The 15,103-nt window shown below is 42.9% G+C and overlaps 1 protein-coding gene across 2 annotated transcripts; it reads right to left on the reverse strand.

The window, feature by feature from the left end:
* Positions 1 to 636: 636 nt before the first annotated feature.
* On the reverse strand, positions 637 to 14,050 carry PDYN (prodynorphin). Of its 2 annotated transcripts, none has more exons than XM_020965704.2 (3): positions 13,557 to 14,050; positions 2,794 to 2,941; positions 637 to 1,912 (listed from the first exon to the last, which is right to left on the reverse strand). In XM_020965704.2, exons 2-3 carry the CDS (start codon positions 2,920 to 2,922, stop codon positions 1,265 to 1,267), a joined length of 777 nt encoding a protein of 258 aa, XP_020821363.1. In that variant the 5' UTR covers positions 2,923 to 2,941; positions 13,557 to 14,050; the 3' UTR covers positions 637 to 1,264. The 2 variants fall into 2 exon arrangements, with proteins under 2 accessions (XP_020821363.1, XP_020821364.1); XM_020965705.2 differs by having other exon boundaries at positions 13,597 to 14,049.
* Between the last annotated feature and the right edge of the window lie 1,053 nt (positions 14,051 to 15,103).

The following is a 15,103-nucleotide window of genomic DNA, read 5'->3' on the forward strand; positions in this document are numbered from 1 at the left end:
TTTGGAACTCAGAATGGGTCTTGATCTAAGCATAAATTCCCTATTCATATTCAACTCTGCATAAATATTTAAGGAAGCATATTTCACATGTTCCTGATTCATTCAGTGTCCCCTCAATCAACATTATTATTGGTAATAAAAACTGCAGTTTCTTCAAGGTCCTTTTCCCCTATTAATTGACTGTGGAAGGGGGAGAGAAGGAGATCAGTATTCAAAGATGTGTTTCCAAACAGAACCATCCAAGGTTCAAAGAATGTCAAGACTCTTTTCCCATTAGTGAATAAATTAAGGGAAAGGTCTCAGGATAAGCACTAACAAAGAGTAGAGGAGGAATTCATACATTGATGAATGTGAGACTTCCTTGACGACAAGGACATTAAATTTACTTAAATTTGCCTTCCTTCCAGTACCCATAACAGGCACCACACACATTAGGCCTTAAATAAATGTTTGTTGAGGGGATGGATAAATGGTGGAGGACAGCACAGGCCCTCAAATTCTTTAGAGGGTATTTAGAGTACATTCATTAGAGAACTCAATCATTTTGGTTACCCAGAATTCAGGAAATGTGTATATATATATATATATATATATATATATATATATATATATATATATATATATATATATATATATATATATATATATATATATAATGTAAGAGTGTCTGGATAGGCAAGTACTGTTCTATCAGACTCAGACTACATTTCCCAGAAGGTTTTGGGGGCAACAAGGGCTGGGTCCTAAAAGCTCTTTGTCAGGTGCCCATGAAGTGGAATACACACTCTTTGGCCCAATCATTTAGGAGATGGGAGTGCCTGCACTCACAGGTGTCTGCTAAGGGGCTTTGTACAGGAGGAAGATACATTGGTCCCTTACAGGTAAGGTATTCTAAGGGGGGAAAAGATCAAAATCCACTGGTTTGGGGGTATCGGGTACTTTTTGTTTCTTGCGTGTGGGGGTGTATCTGTCTGTCTGTGTCAGTCTGTTTTGGTACCACAAGGATAAAATATCTCAGTTCCACCACAGTGAGATTCAGAAATGAATGGAAGATGAGATTGAAACCAACATGCCTCTCCCTGCTGCTAAGCTCAGACACAGACACCGCCAGGACCTGGACAGACTGGGTACCACTGAAGTGGGCTTGGACCTTCCATCTGTATAGAATATGCAGCCAAGCATGGTGTATAGGTATGGTGTAATTAGTCCAGACAAGAAGTAGATCAGCTCCAAGCTTATTTCTGCTGAGGGCTGAGGGGAGACTCTACAGGCCAGAGACTTCCCCTGAGTAGGCATTGGGGTCTTCCTCGGACCGCGTCACCACTTTGAACTGCCTCCGAAGGAAGCCTCCGTACCTCTTCTGATTGTCCCACTTGAGCTTGGGGCGGATTCTTCGCATGAAGCCCCCGTAGCGTTTGTGCAAGTCTTCCTGCTCCTGGCCGTCACCGGCCCCGGCCACCTCGAAGCTCCTCTTGGGATACTTGCGCAGGAAGCCCCCGTAGCGTTTCATCTCATCCTTTGGGCTTCCTGCCGAAGCGGCCGCTGCGTCCTCGCTAGGGTAGCCCGGCTCTCGGGTCTCCAAGGCTCTGTGGTACTGCTGCGAATCTTCCATCATCTCGGACACCGCCTGTTCACCGAGCCTGGGGAGGAGTGCCCCGTATTTGTGGCTCGGGCCTCTGCCGTGGGCGTTCTCCTGCACCAGGACGTTGGCAAACTTCTCCATGGTCTTGGCGAGCCCTGGGTAGGGCTTATCCTGCTCACCATATAGTTCTTCAGAGGCCACCGACATGTCTCCAACCTCGCCTTTCCCACGAAGGCCCAACATAAAAGGAGTGAATAGCGACAGAAAGCTCTTACACTTCTCCCATTCCGTGTTAGACGGCAGGATGGTCTGACACTCCAGGAAACACGTCTGTGGCACACCAAGCAAGAAGACAAGAAGTCAGTTGGTAAACGAGCATTTATTAAGCACCTACTCAGTGCCTGGCACTGTACTAAGCACCAGGGATACAAAGAAAAGTGAGGAGAGTCCTCGTCCTCAAGGAGCCCAGTTTGATGGGGAGACAACATGCACATAACTACATACAAACAAGATATGTGTGTATACATGTGTGTATGTATATATACATATATATATGTATGTAGGTATGTGATAAATGAGGTAATCTCAGAGGGAAGATTCAAATGCTAGCTCTCAGCTCTCCAATAAGGTCATAGTATTGACAGATGGAAGGGACCTTTGTGATCATCTTAACATATCCCATACCATTGAGTGGGCCGACACAAAATTGGTCGTCAACTCACGTTATGGTAGGTCTAGTAGCAGAAAAGGACTCAGGGATGGAAAATTAGTTTCTTGCCCAATCACTTGAAAGAAAGACCTATGCTGTCAAAAGTAGGCTTAGATCACTATGACATTTTCTAGAAGGCCCTGACAGTCTATGGCCTAAGGTCCCATGTACATCAAATATACTATGATTCCATGATTCTCTAGTAAACCTATGGAAAGTCATCTGGAGGCAGCTAGTTGGTGCAGTGGATAGAACACCCGCCCTGGGGTCAGGAGGATCTGAGTTCAAATCTGTCCTCAGATACTTACTAGCTGTGTGACTCTGGGCAAGTCATTTAACCCCAATTGCCTTCCCTCACCCCCCAAAAAGGAAAGGAAAGCAGTGTGATTACTTCATAGGTCAGGTCTTTTTATGCTGACCTTCCCCCATGCTTCCTCAGAACAGTTCAATCATCTGTGACCCAGACAATACCTAGAATAACAATGACATATTCAATACCTACCAGTGGGTTGATGGGCTTGTCCAGGTTTTGAGTTTGTACAGCACACATGGAGCACTGGGCTGGGCAATCTGTAGAGACTGAGGGAAATGTGCTGAGGCACAGAGTAAGAATCAAGACCTGCCACTCCATTTTGTTCTGGAAACACCTTCTGCATAGGGAGAAAGAGAAACACAGGGACTAGAGACGAGGCCATCAGACGCCCCAAAAGCTACTCTCTGGCCTGTGGAAAATTTGAACAGTATTGGGTTCTTTTGACTCTTGCCTCCCTTCATCTATACCCAGTCTGCCATCAAATCCTGCCTTTTTGTCTTTGGTAACATCTCTGGCACTCATTCTTTCTTCTTTATCCCTACTGGCCCCACTCCAGAATCACAGAAGCCTAGAATGTCAGGGCTAGAAGGGAATTTTGAACATAGAATGTTAAGTCTGGGAGGGACCTCAGAATACAGAACATGGCATGTCAGGGTGAAAAGGAATCTGATATGATTCTTTCATTTTACAGATAGGGAAACTGAGGCCAAGAGTGAGTGACTTGCCCAAGATCAAACCACACAGTAGCATGGTTCAATGGAAAGAGTCATGGCCTAGAAGTCAGTAGTACTGGGCTCTAGACTCTGCTTTGTCACCAACTCTCTGTATGACCTTGGGCAAGTCACTTCCTCTCTGTGCCTCAGGTTTTTCCTCTATACAATTAAGGTGTTGAATTAAATGATTTCTATGGTCCCTTCAAGTCTTAATGGTTAATGATTCTGTGGTTACTCCTCAAAGACTGTAATCTCCCTTTAAACCATGAACTGAGCCCCAGTTGTGAGCTTGGATCATTTGTTAGCAGGTGGGTAGGGGGCTTCTCCCATTGATATCTCAAGGTTCTCAGCAATACTTGCTACTTCAAGTTCATTTCAAGACAAATCAAGGAGAGGGGAACGGAGTGGGGTAGGGAGGAAGGGAGAAGTAAAAGAAAATAGGACGTATGGGAGAGAGAAGGAAAGGGAAGATAAACAGCAAAGAAGAGAGGGAAAGGAAAGGAGAGCATGGAGAAGAGAGGAAGGGAGGGGAGGAAATAAGAGAGAAGGAAAAGAGAAGTGAAAGGAGGAGAGGAAAAAAGGAAAAGAATAAAGGGGGAAGGAGGTGAACCAGAACCTAGCCAGAGAATAGGGAGAAAGACAAGGAAGAAAGATAAAGAGAAAAGACAGGGCTGAAGATTAATGGTGTTTTTCTGCTATGTTTACACATTTTCATTTGATGAAATACCAATTATTGTTACCCTGATACCACTGAAGGGTTCAAGTAACAGAATCACTGAGTTCCTCTCCCTTCTGGCCTTGAATTAATGGAATTCAGAGTCAGCACAGCTATTCCAGGGCAGACAGTGAAGAGGAAAGGGAAAATGGAGATCTTATTCTGGGAAGAGAGGGTTGATAGATCACAGAGGTCTAGTTACTAGCCACGCTCAATCCACAGGCTTTTTCTGTGGATTGGACTAAACATCTATTATAAAACAGAATAGGTATGCTCCGAAACACGATGATCACCTCAATGGATCACCTCCATGCCTTAGGAGATGCCTTTTAAGAATTACTATGCCAAAAAGTAATCATTTCACTTCCCAGGGGCTAAGCTCCTAATGATCCTCCCCTTCTATTTATCAGAACAATAAATACAGTCCATCTCTCAGTTTGTACTTAATTAGCTTGGTAAGACTGGCCAGTGATTACATTTTACTGGCAGAAGCCTCAAGAGTCCAGAGTCACTCTGAACACCTACAATGAGTCATGGGAAGAGGTCTTAGGAGGATGACTACTGTATTGGTCCAAATACAGGCTACCCTTTTACTTCCAAATATGATTTGTATCATTCTGTATGCAATCTACAATTGGATTTATTTTTCGTCATATACATACATATACAGGGTATCCCAAAAGTCTTAGTGCAGGTTTAAGCTGATTAAAGTCTAAAGACTTTTGAGACACCCTATAAAAAAATTTTTTTTAAAGTTCACAGACCCCAGGTTAAGGCCCCATGACCTAGTCCAACCCCGTCATTATATAGAAAAAGAAACTGAAGTGTAGAGACTTGGCATGACCTTCCTAAGGTAATATAGGTAGTAAGTGGCAAAGCCAGGATTTGAACCCAGGACTTCTGAGTAATACCAAATTTATTTAAAAAGAAGCTGTCCCCCTACAGTGGAATTTCTTTGTGCATACATGTACACACGTTATGCACACAAACACACCTATACATATGTGTATGTATATGTAGATATATTCACAAAATCTAACATTATTATATACTGCATATTGCATATAAATTAATAATACTGTATCTAATACTTTAAACCAAAATAAAACACACACACACACACACACACACACACACACACACACAGAGGATATCCCAAAAGTCTTAATGTAGTTTTAAGTTTTGAGGACAACCCATATATGCACACATGTGTCTGTCTATTACATACAAAAGATACATACATGTGCATTACATGTATGTATTGCATTATGTGTATACAGTGCATTGCAGGATATATAGAAATATGCATATACATATGACCTATGTGTGCACGCATACATATATATGCAGGATATGTGTGTACATATGCATACACATACATATGCACATACCCTATATGCATTGTGTATACACACATACATACACATATACATACACACAACATATATACATATATTTCCCTTTCAAAGAAATTTCATTGTAAGGAGGCAGCTTCTTTTTAAAACAATTCATTATTAGTCAGCAGCCCTGGATTCAAATCCTGGCTCTGCCACTCACCACCTGTGTTACCTTAGGAAGGCCACTCCCATTCTCTACATTGCAATTTCTTTGTCTATAAAATGAAGGGGTTGGACTAGGTCATGAATTCTTAATCTGGGGTCTATGAACTTCAAAAAAATTTTTGATGCCTATTTCAATATAATTAATTTTCTTTGTAGTCCTATACATGCTGTGTTATCTGTTTGAAACAATTATTCCAAGAAGGGATCCATGGTCTTCACCAGAAAGGCTTCCCGTGGGATCTGTGAAATCAAAAATGTTAAGATCTCTGAGCTAGGAGATCTCTAGGGCCCCTTCTGGCTCCAAATCCATATTCCTTTTTTTTTTTATTAGATAGATCTAAGCCAATACTCAGGAAAGCTCGAGTTTAAACTGGAGGCCAGGCCTGCCAGGCTTGCTGGGGCTGAGAACTGCCCTGAGGACAGGCCTTCCCCTAACACCATCACTTGACCAAGTCCTGCAAGTTTGGAGGGAATCACGTGACCCAGGGTTCTAGAACAGAAGACGCCTCTCCTACCTGCTCCAGATTCCCTTCTTTCCCTGTCTAAGGCTGAAATCAGAACCAGGTAATTTGGAGAAAGGGAGGAGACACTGAAGGAAGAAATATTTCACCTTTACTTGGTTCAGTATTCCAAGGACTTAGAGGAAGAACGTCTAGTAGTTAGGACACTGGACCATGAGTCAGGAAGACCTAGATTCAAATCCTTCCTCAGACCCTTGACCCTGGGCTTGACATTTAAACTCTCTGGGCCTCAATTTGCTCATGAGGGAACTGTACTTGGCAGCCTCTAAGATCCTTTCCGTCTCTAGATCTATGACCATGATATGGACCCAAGTCATTTGACTCTAAGCCTGGTGCTTTTTAGAATTACTGCGAGACATCAAGAATATATCATTGACTTGATAATAAAAAATTATATGTTTCTATTGCTGTAAGGCTTGTGAACTGCTTTCTTTACACTGTCTCATTTAAGGCTCACATCAGCCTGTGAGATAGGCATTCCCACATCCATCATGGATGGGCCACGTTTCTGTTCTGGGCCCACACAATTACAGAGTTTTAGAGTTGGAAGGGACCTCACAGCCATCTAATCCAACCCACTCCCAACAACACACACTTACGCATAGTCCCCATTATAACCAACCTGAGAAGTAGTCATCCACCCTCTTTTTGAGGACAAAAATTGCAATGAGATGGAATCCACTGCCTCCCAAGGAAGCCTAGTCCACTATTGGAAAATTATTAGGAGGTTTTTCCTGGCATCAGGATGAAATTTCCCTCTGTCAGTCAGTAGGCATTTATTAAGCACCACTGTGTACCAAGGCACTGTGCTAAGAATGAGGATATAAAGAAAGGCAGATGACAGTCCTTGCCCTCCAGGAGCTCATGGTCTAATGGGGGAGAAGACAAGCAAACAACTACGTGCAAGCAAGTCACAGACAGGGTATAACTTCCCCCCACTGCTTTTGGCTCCTGGTCTATTGGAAGCCCTAGCTGCCTTCAAGGCTCAGATTATGTGCTACCCGCTATGTAAGTCTTTACTTGGTCCTTCCAGTTTTAACTTCTTTCTTTTACTCTGAAATTATTGTATATTTATCATATATATAATTTATTTATCACATATGTGATATGTATATATACACACACATTGTGCATTTATTTGTTTGTTTACTTATTGAGTTCTCTGTGTGCACGCTGTTCCCTCCCAACCTTGCCCTCACCCACGTAAGCTCCTTGAAGGCAAGGTCTCTTTAGTTCTTGTCCCTACATTCCCTGTACCCAGCACAGTGCCTGGCACATGGTGACTGCTAGTGGATGTAAATGAATTGGATCCCAGCTCAAGACTCTCTCCACTAAATGATGCTGTTCCAATAATGCTACTCTATGAAATGATGCTAAATGGCAAGCTAATTACTCCCTGGCTCATCTCCACCAAGACAAAACAAATTCAACATCCTTCATACCACTCATAGGACCAGGCATTGTAGCTCTCTGTGTTCATAGTGGGCCAAGGAGGTCAATGGGAAACAATGGACCTATTAGTACCCTCAGTATTCATGAAAACCTGATGAGGTGTGATTTGCCATCTGTATTGAGAGGCAAACGTGCAGATCACTTAGTTTCATAATGGGTGAGACACGGCAAACAAAGGGCTTAAGTCCCTGTCAGGGAGGGGTCAGCCACAACTTCATTTCAGGCTAATATCCAGAGGAGGAACAACGGAACAACAGAGCAGAGGTCAATATCACTGCATGATGAATTGAAAATAGTTTTAAAATAACCCTTTTCCAAGGAGGGCATCTAAGTCGGTCACATTCTGGTTTAGGTGAGTGAGGAAAGAGAGAGAAAAAAATGGCGAGTGAAGAGTAGGCTACTTGAGTCATGGGAGTTAGTTAGGCAAAATCATAGAATTTGGAATCTGAGGACCCACATTGGAAGCCTAGCTCAGTGATTTCCTGCCTCTGTGAATTTGAGTAAATCACCTTGCCTCTCTGAGACTCAGTTGCTTTATCTGCAAGATGAGACCATTGAACTAAATGATCTCTAAAGTCTTTTGGTGCTAATGATGATTTCGTGGGTATAGGAAACTCCAAGCAAGGAAACTCCCCTACCAATGTATACTGACACCTCCAACTCATAGTTTTGGAGAGTTGCCTGGGGCACGGAGAAATTGTGACACAACCAATAGGTATCAGAGATGGTACTTGAACTCAAATCTTTCCAAACCTGAGGCCAACACTCTATCTGCTATGCCAGGATGCCTCTTATGCTGTATGCACTATTTTTATTGTTCAGTCATTTCTGACTCTTCATGACCCCATTTGGAGTCTTTTTGGCAAAGAGGTTTGCCATTTCCTTCTCCAGCTCATTTTACGGGTGAAGAAACTGAGGCAACCAGGGTTAAGTGACTTGCCCAGGGGTCACATAGCTAATCTGAGGTCATTTTTTAAACTCAGGTCTTCCTGACTCCAGGCCTGGTGCTCTACCTACTACACCACCTAGCTGCCCATTCTAACTATTATAGTAGGTATTTAATAAATGTCTGTTCAGTTGAATTGACTAATAGAGAAACAATCTGAGCAAGAACCATGCTGAGAAAAAGAGAGCTAATCAATACAGGAGAAGAAACATGTAGAATGAGAATGATGCAGAAGGAAGGGAGAAATAGAGGGAGGAAGTAAGTAAACAAAATGGAATAAAGAAAGGTACAAGTGATCAAGAGAGATAATAGGTGGGGAAAGAAGAGATGGGAAAACGACAAAAGTGGTAGAGAAGGAGAAAGAAGAAGGAAGGATAAGATAGAAAATATGTTGCTTTAGGAGCTTAAATTTCCATAATGCACATTGAAAAATAAACATTTTCTCCACTGGTACTTTCCCAGATTCCTAGCTTTCAGCCCCAGTTAGTTAAAGAACCATAGCGCAAAACTGATAAGAAAAGCTTGGTAAACAGGCGTTGAACTCAATCGCTTTGTGTTTTCACTGGCTGAGATGCAAAGGGATGTTGAGACCCTAGATAAAAATGCCCAGCATCTCTTTGCATAGAGTGATTAGGGGAAGCACCTGTGTTTCAGGCAAAGCAGAGATTTTAGAGAACCTGGAGAAGAGCTCTGGTGCAAGGGAGAGAACAGATGGGCACATTCAGAAGCTTTCAGAAACATTGAGTCCTAAATAGAGCCTGCCCATTTAACTCCACTCCCCAGTAAATCAATTTGTGCGAAGTTGGGAATCGTTGATCAGCACTAGGCTTAAAAGGACTTGGCCTCACACTTCCCTAAAGTCACAGAGTCAATGTTCAGTGCCCTGCCTCTCTGGCAGAGATTTCTATTTCAATAAATATTTTTAGCTCTTTGTCAGTTCCAATGAAGAACGTGTCATTTATGTCCCAAAGTGACAGGAACTGATGAAAATGGGTGAGAGAAACAGGTTACTTCTCTATATTTTCTCTGACATTTCTTGAAATCGTCTCCCAAATATTGATTTCTATCAAAATGATTTAAGACATCTAATAAAATACAATGGCCATAGTGGAAAGTCCCAGAGACCTGGGGGTTGGGATAATCAATAACCAACATTCAAAGAGGGTTCCAAGATCTTGAAGGTAAAAGATAAAATGAATTTATTTCAGGGTGGAGATAAAAAAGAAGGAGCAGTAGGGGGCCACAGCTCATGCAGATTTGCTAGGTGTGAGAGAATGTTTATCATTCAGCTGTCAGGTAGTTGAAAGAGCTCTGCATTTGGAGTAAGAGGACCCGGGTTCAAGGCCCAGCCCTGCTACTTACTACCTGGATAATCCTGAGCAAATCATTGGGCCTCAGTTTTGTTGCCTGTAAAATGAAGGGGCTTGGAACTGATGACATCTGAAGTCCCCATCAGCTCTAACCTGTGGGCTAATGAGTCTAGGCTTTAAAACCTACTAGATGCATCACCTTGTACACGGCAATAATACACTTTGGATCATCATTGCTCTAGATGTTAAATGGTGGAGTTGGATTAAATTAAAGAGTCTGAACAAAGGGGTCCACAGACAGGTCCAAGGCAGGTAGGTGGCACATTGGAGGGAGTGCTGTGCCTGAAGTCAGGGAGATTCATTTTCCCATGTTCAAATCCAGCCTTACTAGCTGTGTGACCCTGGGCAAGTCATTTAACCCTGTTTGTGCCTCAGTTTACTCATCTGTAAAATTAGCTGGAGAAGGAAATGGCAAATGGCAAATGGCAAATGGCAAATGATTCCAGTATCAAATGGGGTCACAAAGAGTCAGACACAACTGAAATGACTCAACCACAATGACAAAAAAGAGTCCTAACCAAGGGATCCACAGATAGGCGCAAGGGAGCTATGTGGCACAGGGGAAGAGTGCTGGGCCTGGAGTCAGCAAGACCTGATTTCAATCTGGCTTCAGATACTTAACTAACTGTGTGATGCTTGGGCATATCACTTAGCTTCTATCTGCCTCAGTTAGCTCATCTATGAAATGGGGATAATAATAGCACCTCTCTCCCAGGGTTGTTGTAGGAATCAAATGAGATAATATTTGTAAAGCATTTAGTACTAAGTACCCAGCAAGCACTTTTTAAATTCTAGTTACTGTTGCTTTTTGTTATATTTCAGAGCATCTGTGAACTTGAATGGGGAAAAAAAATACATCTTTATTTTTCACTAAAACTAACTAAAATTTAGCATTGTAGGCAACAAATACGATTCTGAGAGGGGATCAAAGGCCAAAGGGGATCATGACAGAAAAAGGCTAAGATTGTCCAGACTAGATGGTCTCTGAAGGGTCCTTCCCAGTGATAACATTTTACATTCTGGACTGTCCATGTGATGGCCTTCAAGCAGAGGTTGGGTGATCTGTTGTCAAGGATGCTTTAGTTGGGGTTCCTATTTGGGGAAGATTTGGACCAGGTGGTCTATAAGGTCCCTTTTAACTTCAGGACAGTGAAATTGTCACTTAAAGCTCTTAGGTTCTAACATTCTGTGATTCACAGTTGTTCCCAGCTCTTAAATCCTATATTCTATGTTCTAAGCTCCCTCCCAGCTGTGACATTCTATGTTACATATTCTAAGGTCCCTCCCAGCCCTGATAAGCTAAGTTTTATGTCATCTGATAAATTCTACATTCTTTTCCAGCTCACAACTATATTTTGTGTTCTGAGGTCTCCCTGAGCTCTGGCATTCTGTGACTGCAGATGGTCAAATAATTTACAAAACTGGTCCATTTCCCTGACAGTTAAAAAATTGTCAATTACATGGAACATTCAGAGGAACTGGTGTAAGCCTTCACACCTCTCTAGAAGACATAGGATTTGTGTATCATCTAGTGAACCCCTAGCTCACAGGGGACAAAACAGTGGGCTCCTGATCAACTGTCACCAAGCAGGCAGAAGCTTCCCCCCCCAAACATAACTCACCTGTTCCTGTACCGACTACCCCACACAGGCTTTATCTGCACTGAGTGCTTGGAGATAAATGACCTACAGAAGTAGAACCAAAAGGCAGGGAGAAGCAAGGAGAAAATTGAGAGGAAGAAACAAGAGAAAGAGGGAGCAGAGGGGAAGAAAAGAAGCAAAGTGATATTCTGATCCTCATAACAATGACACTTACACGAGTCCTGTCAGACTGGAAATACAAAGAAGCATATGTTTTATCAATCTACGAAAGGCATAATGGGGAATGAAGGCTTTCTGTGTGTGGGAGGGGCGTTGAAATCAGATCTGTTACCCTGCTGTGCATATTTCAGGAGAGGAACGTGATTAAGGAATATTTGTAAAGAGCTAGAAGACTATTGATAAAAGATACTATAGAAAGTAAAAGGTGGCTGGATTTACCTTTAGAATCTTAGCCTGTTAGAGCTAAAAGAGAACTAATCTAGCCCAACCCACATCATTTTACAGATAAGGAAACTGAGGCTCAGACAAGAGCAAGTCATAGTCATAGAATTTTAGAGCTGGAACAAAAACCACAAAATGTCAGGGCTGGGAGAAATCTGAGAGATTATCTACTCTGATTCCCTTCTTTCATAATTGGAGAAAATGAAGTCCTTGGAAGGGAAGCAATTTGTCCAAAGCAGTGTTACAGTAAGTCTGTGGCAGAGACAGGACCATACCCCGCTGATTCCTACTATGAGGCTCTTCCCACCACCAGTAGAATTTGAGTGTTAAGCATATTTTACTGTACTTTTAATTCTTAATGATTCTACCCCAGATTACACAGTTAATTTATGGCAAAGCCGGGACTAGAATTTCGTTCTTCCAGACTCTAATCATCTGTTCTTTCCAATACCCAATTCTGCCCAGCATTATCTGGCTAGGCATAACCTTCCCTTCAGAGTCTTTGCAACTTTTTTCTTAGAAAAAAGTTTGGAATCCTGTACACTTAAAAAGAAAATTTGTCTGGGTTTTTTCACTCAGGCAAGAGGCTTTGTTACTCTCTCCCTCCCCTCTCCCCAACTTGTCTCTGTCACTCGTCCGTGTTACTCTACAGCTTTCATCAAAACAAGTACCACCAAAGAGAAGACAAGGGGATGATTTCCAAATATGCTTGCTTTTAGAATCTGTTCTCCCTTCTCCTCTGAGAAAAAGACAAAAGCTTCATACTTTGCAAAATTACCCGGAATCAAGGCACTGAAACGAATACTACTGTCAGTAATTAAAAATGATTGGGGGACAAGTAAAAAGGTTGGCACTGGTTGTACATTTAGAAACATGGCAAATGGTGACTTCCTGGACCCCAGTGCGCCAAGGCCCTGTTATCTAAACTCCAAAAAAGATCACAAACCTTTTTTTTTTAAAAAGTATCCTGATTCTCTGAAGCTCTAAGGAGAGCCCTGGATTTGAAGTCAAGAGAACTCTGAGTCTTAGTTCTGACTCTGACCAGCTGCGTGATTTTGGGCAAGTCAGCTCTCCTTTGGTTTTCAGTTTTCTAGTCTAGAAATGGGGAGAATGATACTTTCACTCCATACTTCCAAAGTGTATCATCAGGAAAGTGCTTTGTAGATGCTGAAGTACCATGGACATTTGAGCTATGCTTATCAACTCCAAGCATTCCATTCTATTTGGCCAGGGGAGAGAGCATGGAGCTTGCTGAGTATGGCACAAGGTGGACAGAAATTGAGCTGGCTGAATGTACCCAAAAACTGGAGGGCACCCGTCTTATCCCAGAAACCATAAGGCTGAGAGAGCACCGGGTTTGCCATCCACAAAGCATAGCTGGCAGCAACTGGTTATCAACTACACGTATAGAGGAACACACTCATTTCAAACAGGAATGGTAACCACAGGCAAATCCCAGGGAACAGACACTCAGTAAATCATTCTTGGAGCTAACTAATGAGCCCCCAGTGTGAAATTTTCAGAGGGTCACTCTCCCTGGTTTCCAACCTCACTGAGCTCCCCAGGCACAAATTGACAAAAACAAATAAAATTCCATGCCCCCCACCCTCCTGCCCAGGCTGAAATTTTACCTGTGTCTATGTGTCTCTTAGTCCCTGAAAAGCTTCTCACCTTCCCACAGTAGGTGTGCTTTCCGATGACACAGGCAGGTCCAATCCAGCAGGTTTCTTGCAAGGCTCAGTGTGGTCTTGTCCCTGGGGTCAGGGGAAGGATCTGTCCTTCCTTGGCAGCCTTCCTCACTGCAGCAGCGACAGGGGCTGCAAATGGACAGCGTGCGTCCTCCTCAGAACTGGAGTTCTGATGCCTGTTTCCCCCTCTTTTTATTGACACGGAGCCTCCCCCTGTCATGCAGACCCAGCTCAGCATAGGCTCTTCAGAGCCAATAGGGGAAGACAGCTCACAATAGTCAGATGCACACAGACCTCTCAACACCTCCCTGCACAGAACTCCAGCATTCCCTAGGTCCTTCAACTGGAACCCCCTGGAACACTTCACAGTAGGCATCTGCTCAGGGCAAGGATGTGGGGGAGTGAGGAGGGACTTGGGGGGAAGAGGAGCAGAGCAATCATGCCAGAGAAGAAAGGTGCCACTTTAAACCCAGACACTCCAGCTTCTGATGAGCATACATATGTATGTATGTATGTATATTCATACATGTATATCCACATATAGAGGGGGGTGAATGGGCTGTGTGCCCATGTACAACTGTGTGTGTAGGTGCTCACATGTGAGCACGTTCATGTGTGTGCCTGTGTGTTTGCCAGCCTCTGCTAGCAGGCTCTGAAGGAACGAGACTGTGAGACTGTGCCAGGCACACCAACACTCATAGAAACATGATGATTTCCAAGCCGCCTGGAACCAACTGTTTGGTCTCCCCTGGCTGCAAAACAAAATGGATAAAGCTGAAAATACAGCACTGAATGTTTGAATCCCCCTCAAAATATGGACTGATAATAACATGCGTCTGCACCTACTCTGTGGCTAAAAGTACATACCTGCCTCACTTACTCACATTGCCTGTGCACCCACCTAAACTGCGTACATTACTCTAGTATTTCATAGTTTATGAAGCATTTCCCTCACAACGATGCTGTGAAGGAGGCAGAGTAAGTAAGAGCATGTCCATTTTACAGATGAGGAAACTGAGGCTTGGAGAAAATAAATTATTTGGCCATGAGGTTAGTTACTGTTAAAGCTGGGACTTGAACCCTTGCCTTTTGACTCACAGTTCAGTACTCTGTCTACTGTACTATCTCAGACCCTGTTCCTTCAGGGTCTAAGCTGTTTTCTAGCTGCTGTTAGGTGGTCTTCAGTCTTGGGAAAGGATGTGTTTCTCATCTGCAAAGAAAGCAATAAAAGGTGAGAACAAAAAAACATCCCTTAGGAGACCACTGAAAGCATCCAAATAGAAGTTTCGGTATGGTTCCATTGAAAACAAAACAAAAACAAAACCCTGACTTAAGATCAAGTAGCTGTGTGATTTCACTTCTCTTGACCCTCAGTTTCCACATCTGTAAAATAGGAATAATAATTCTACCTCACAGGGATATAAAGAGGAAAATTCTCTATAAACAGTAATAGGCTATAAAAATGGGAGCAATTACAATAGAATCACTTT

This window comes from Phascolarctos cinereus, unplaced genomic scaffold, assembly GCF_003287225.1.
Source record: "Phascolarctos cinereus isolate Bilbo 61053 unplaced genomic scaffold, phaCin_HiC Scaffold_2;HRSCAF=192, whole genome shotgun sequence".
Taxonomy (NCBI): Eukaryota; Metazoa; Chordata; class Mammalia; order Diprotodontia; family Phascolarctidae; genus Phascolarctos; species Phascolarctos cinereus.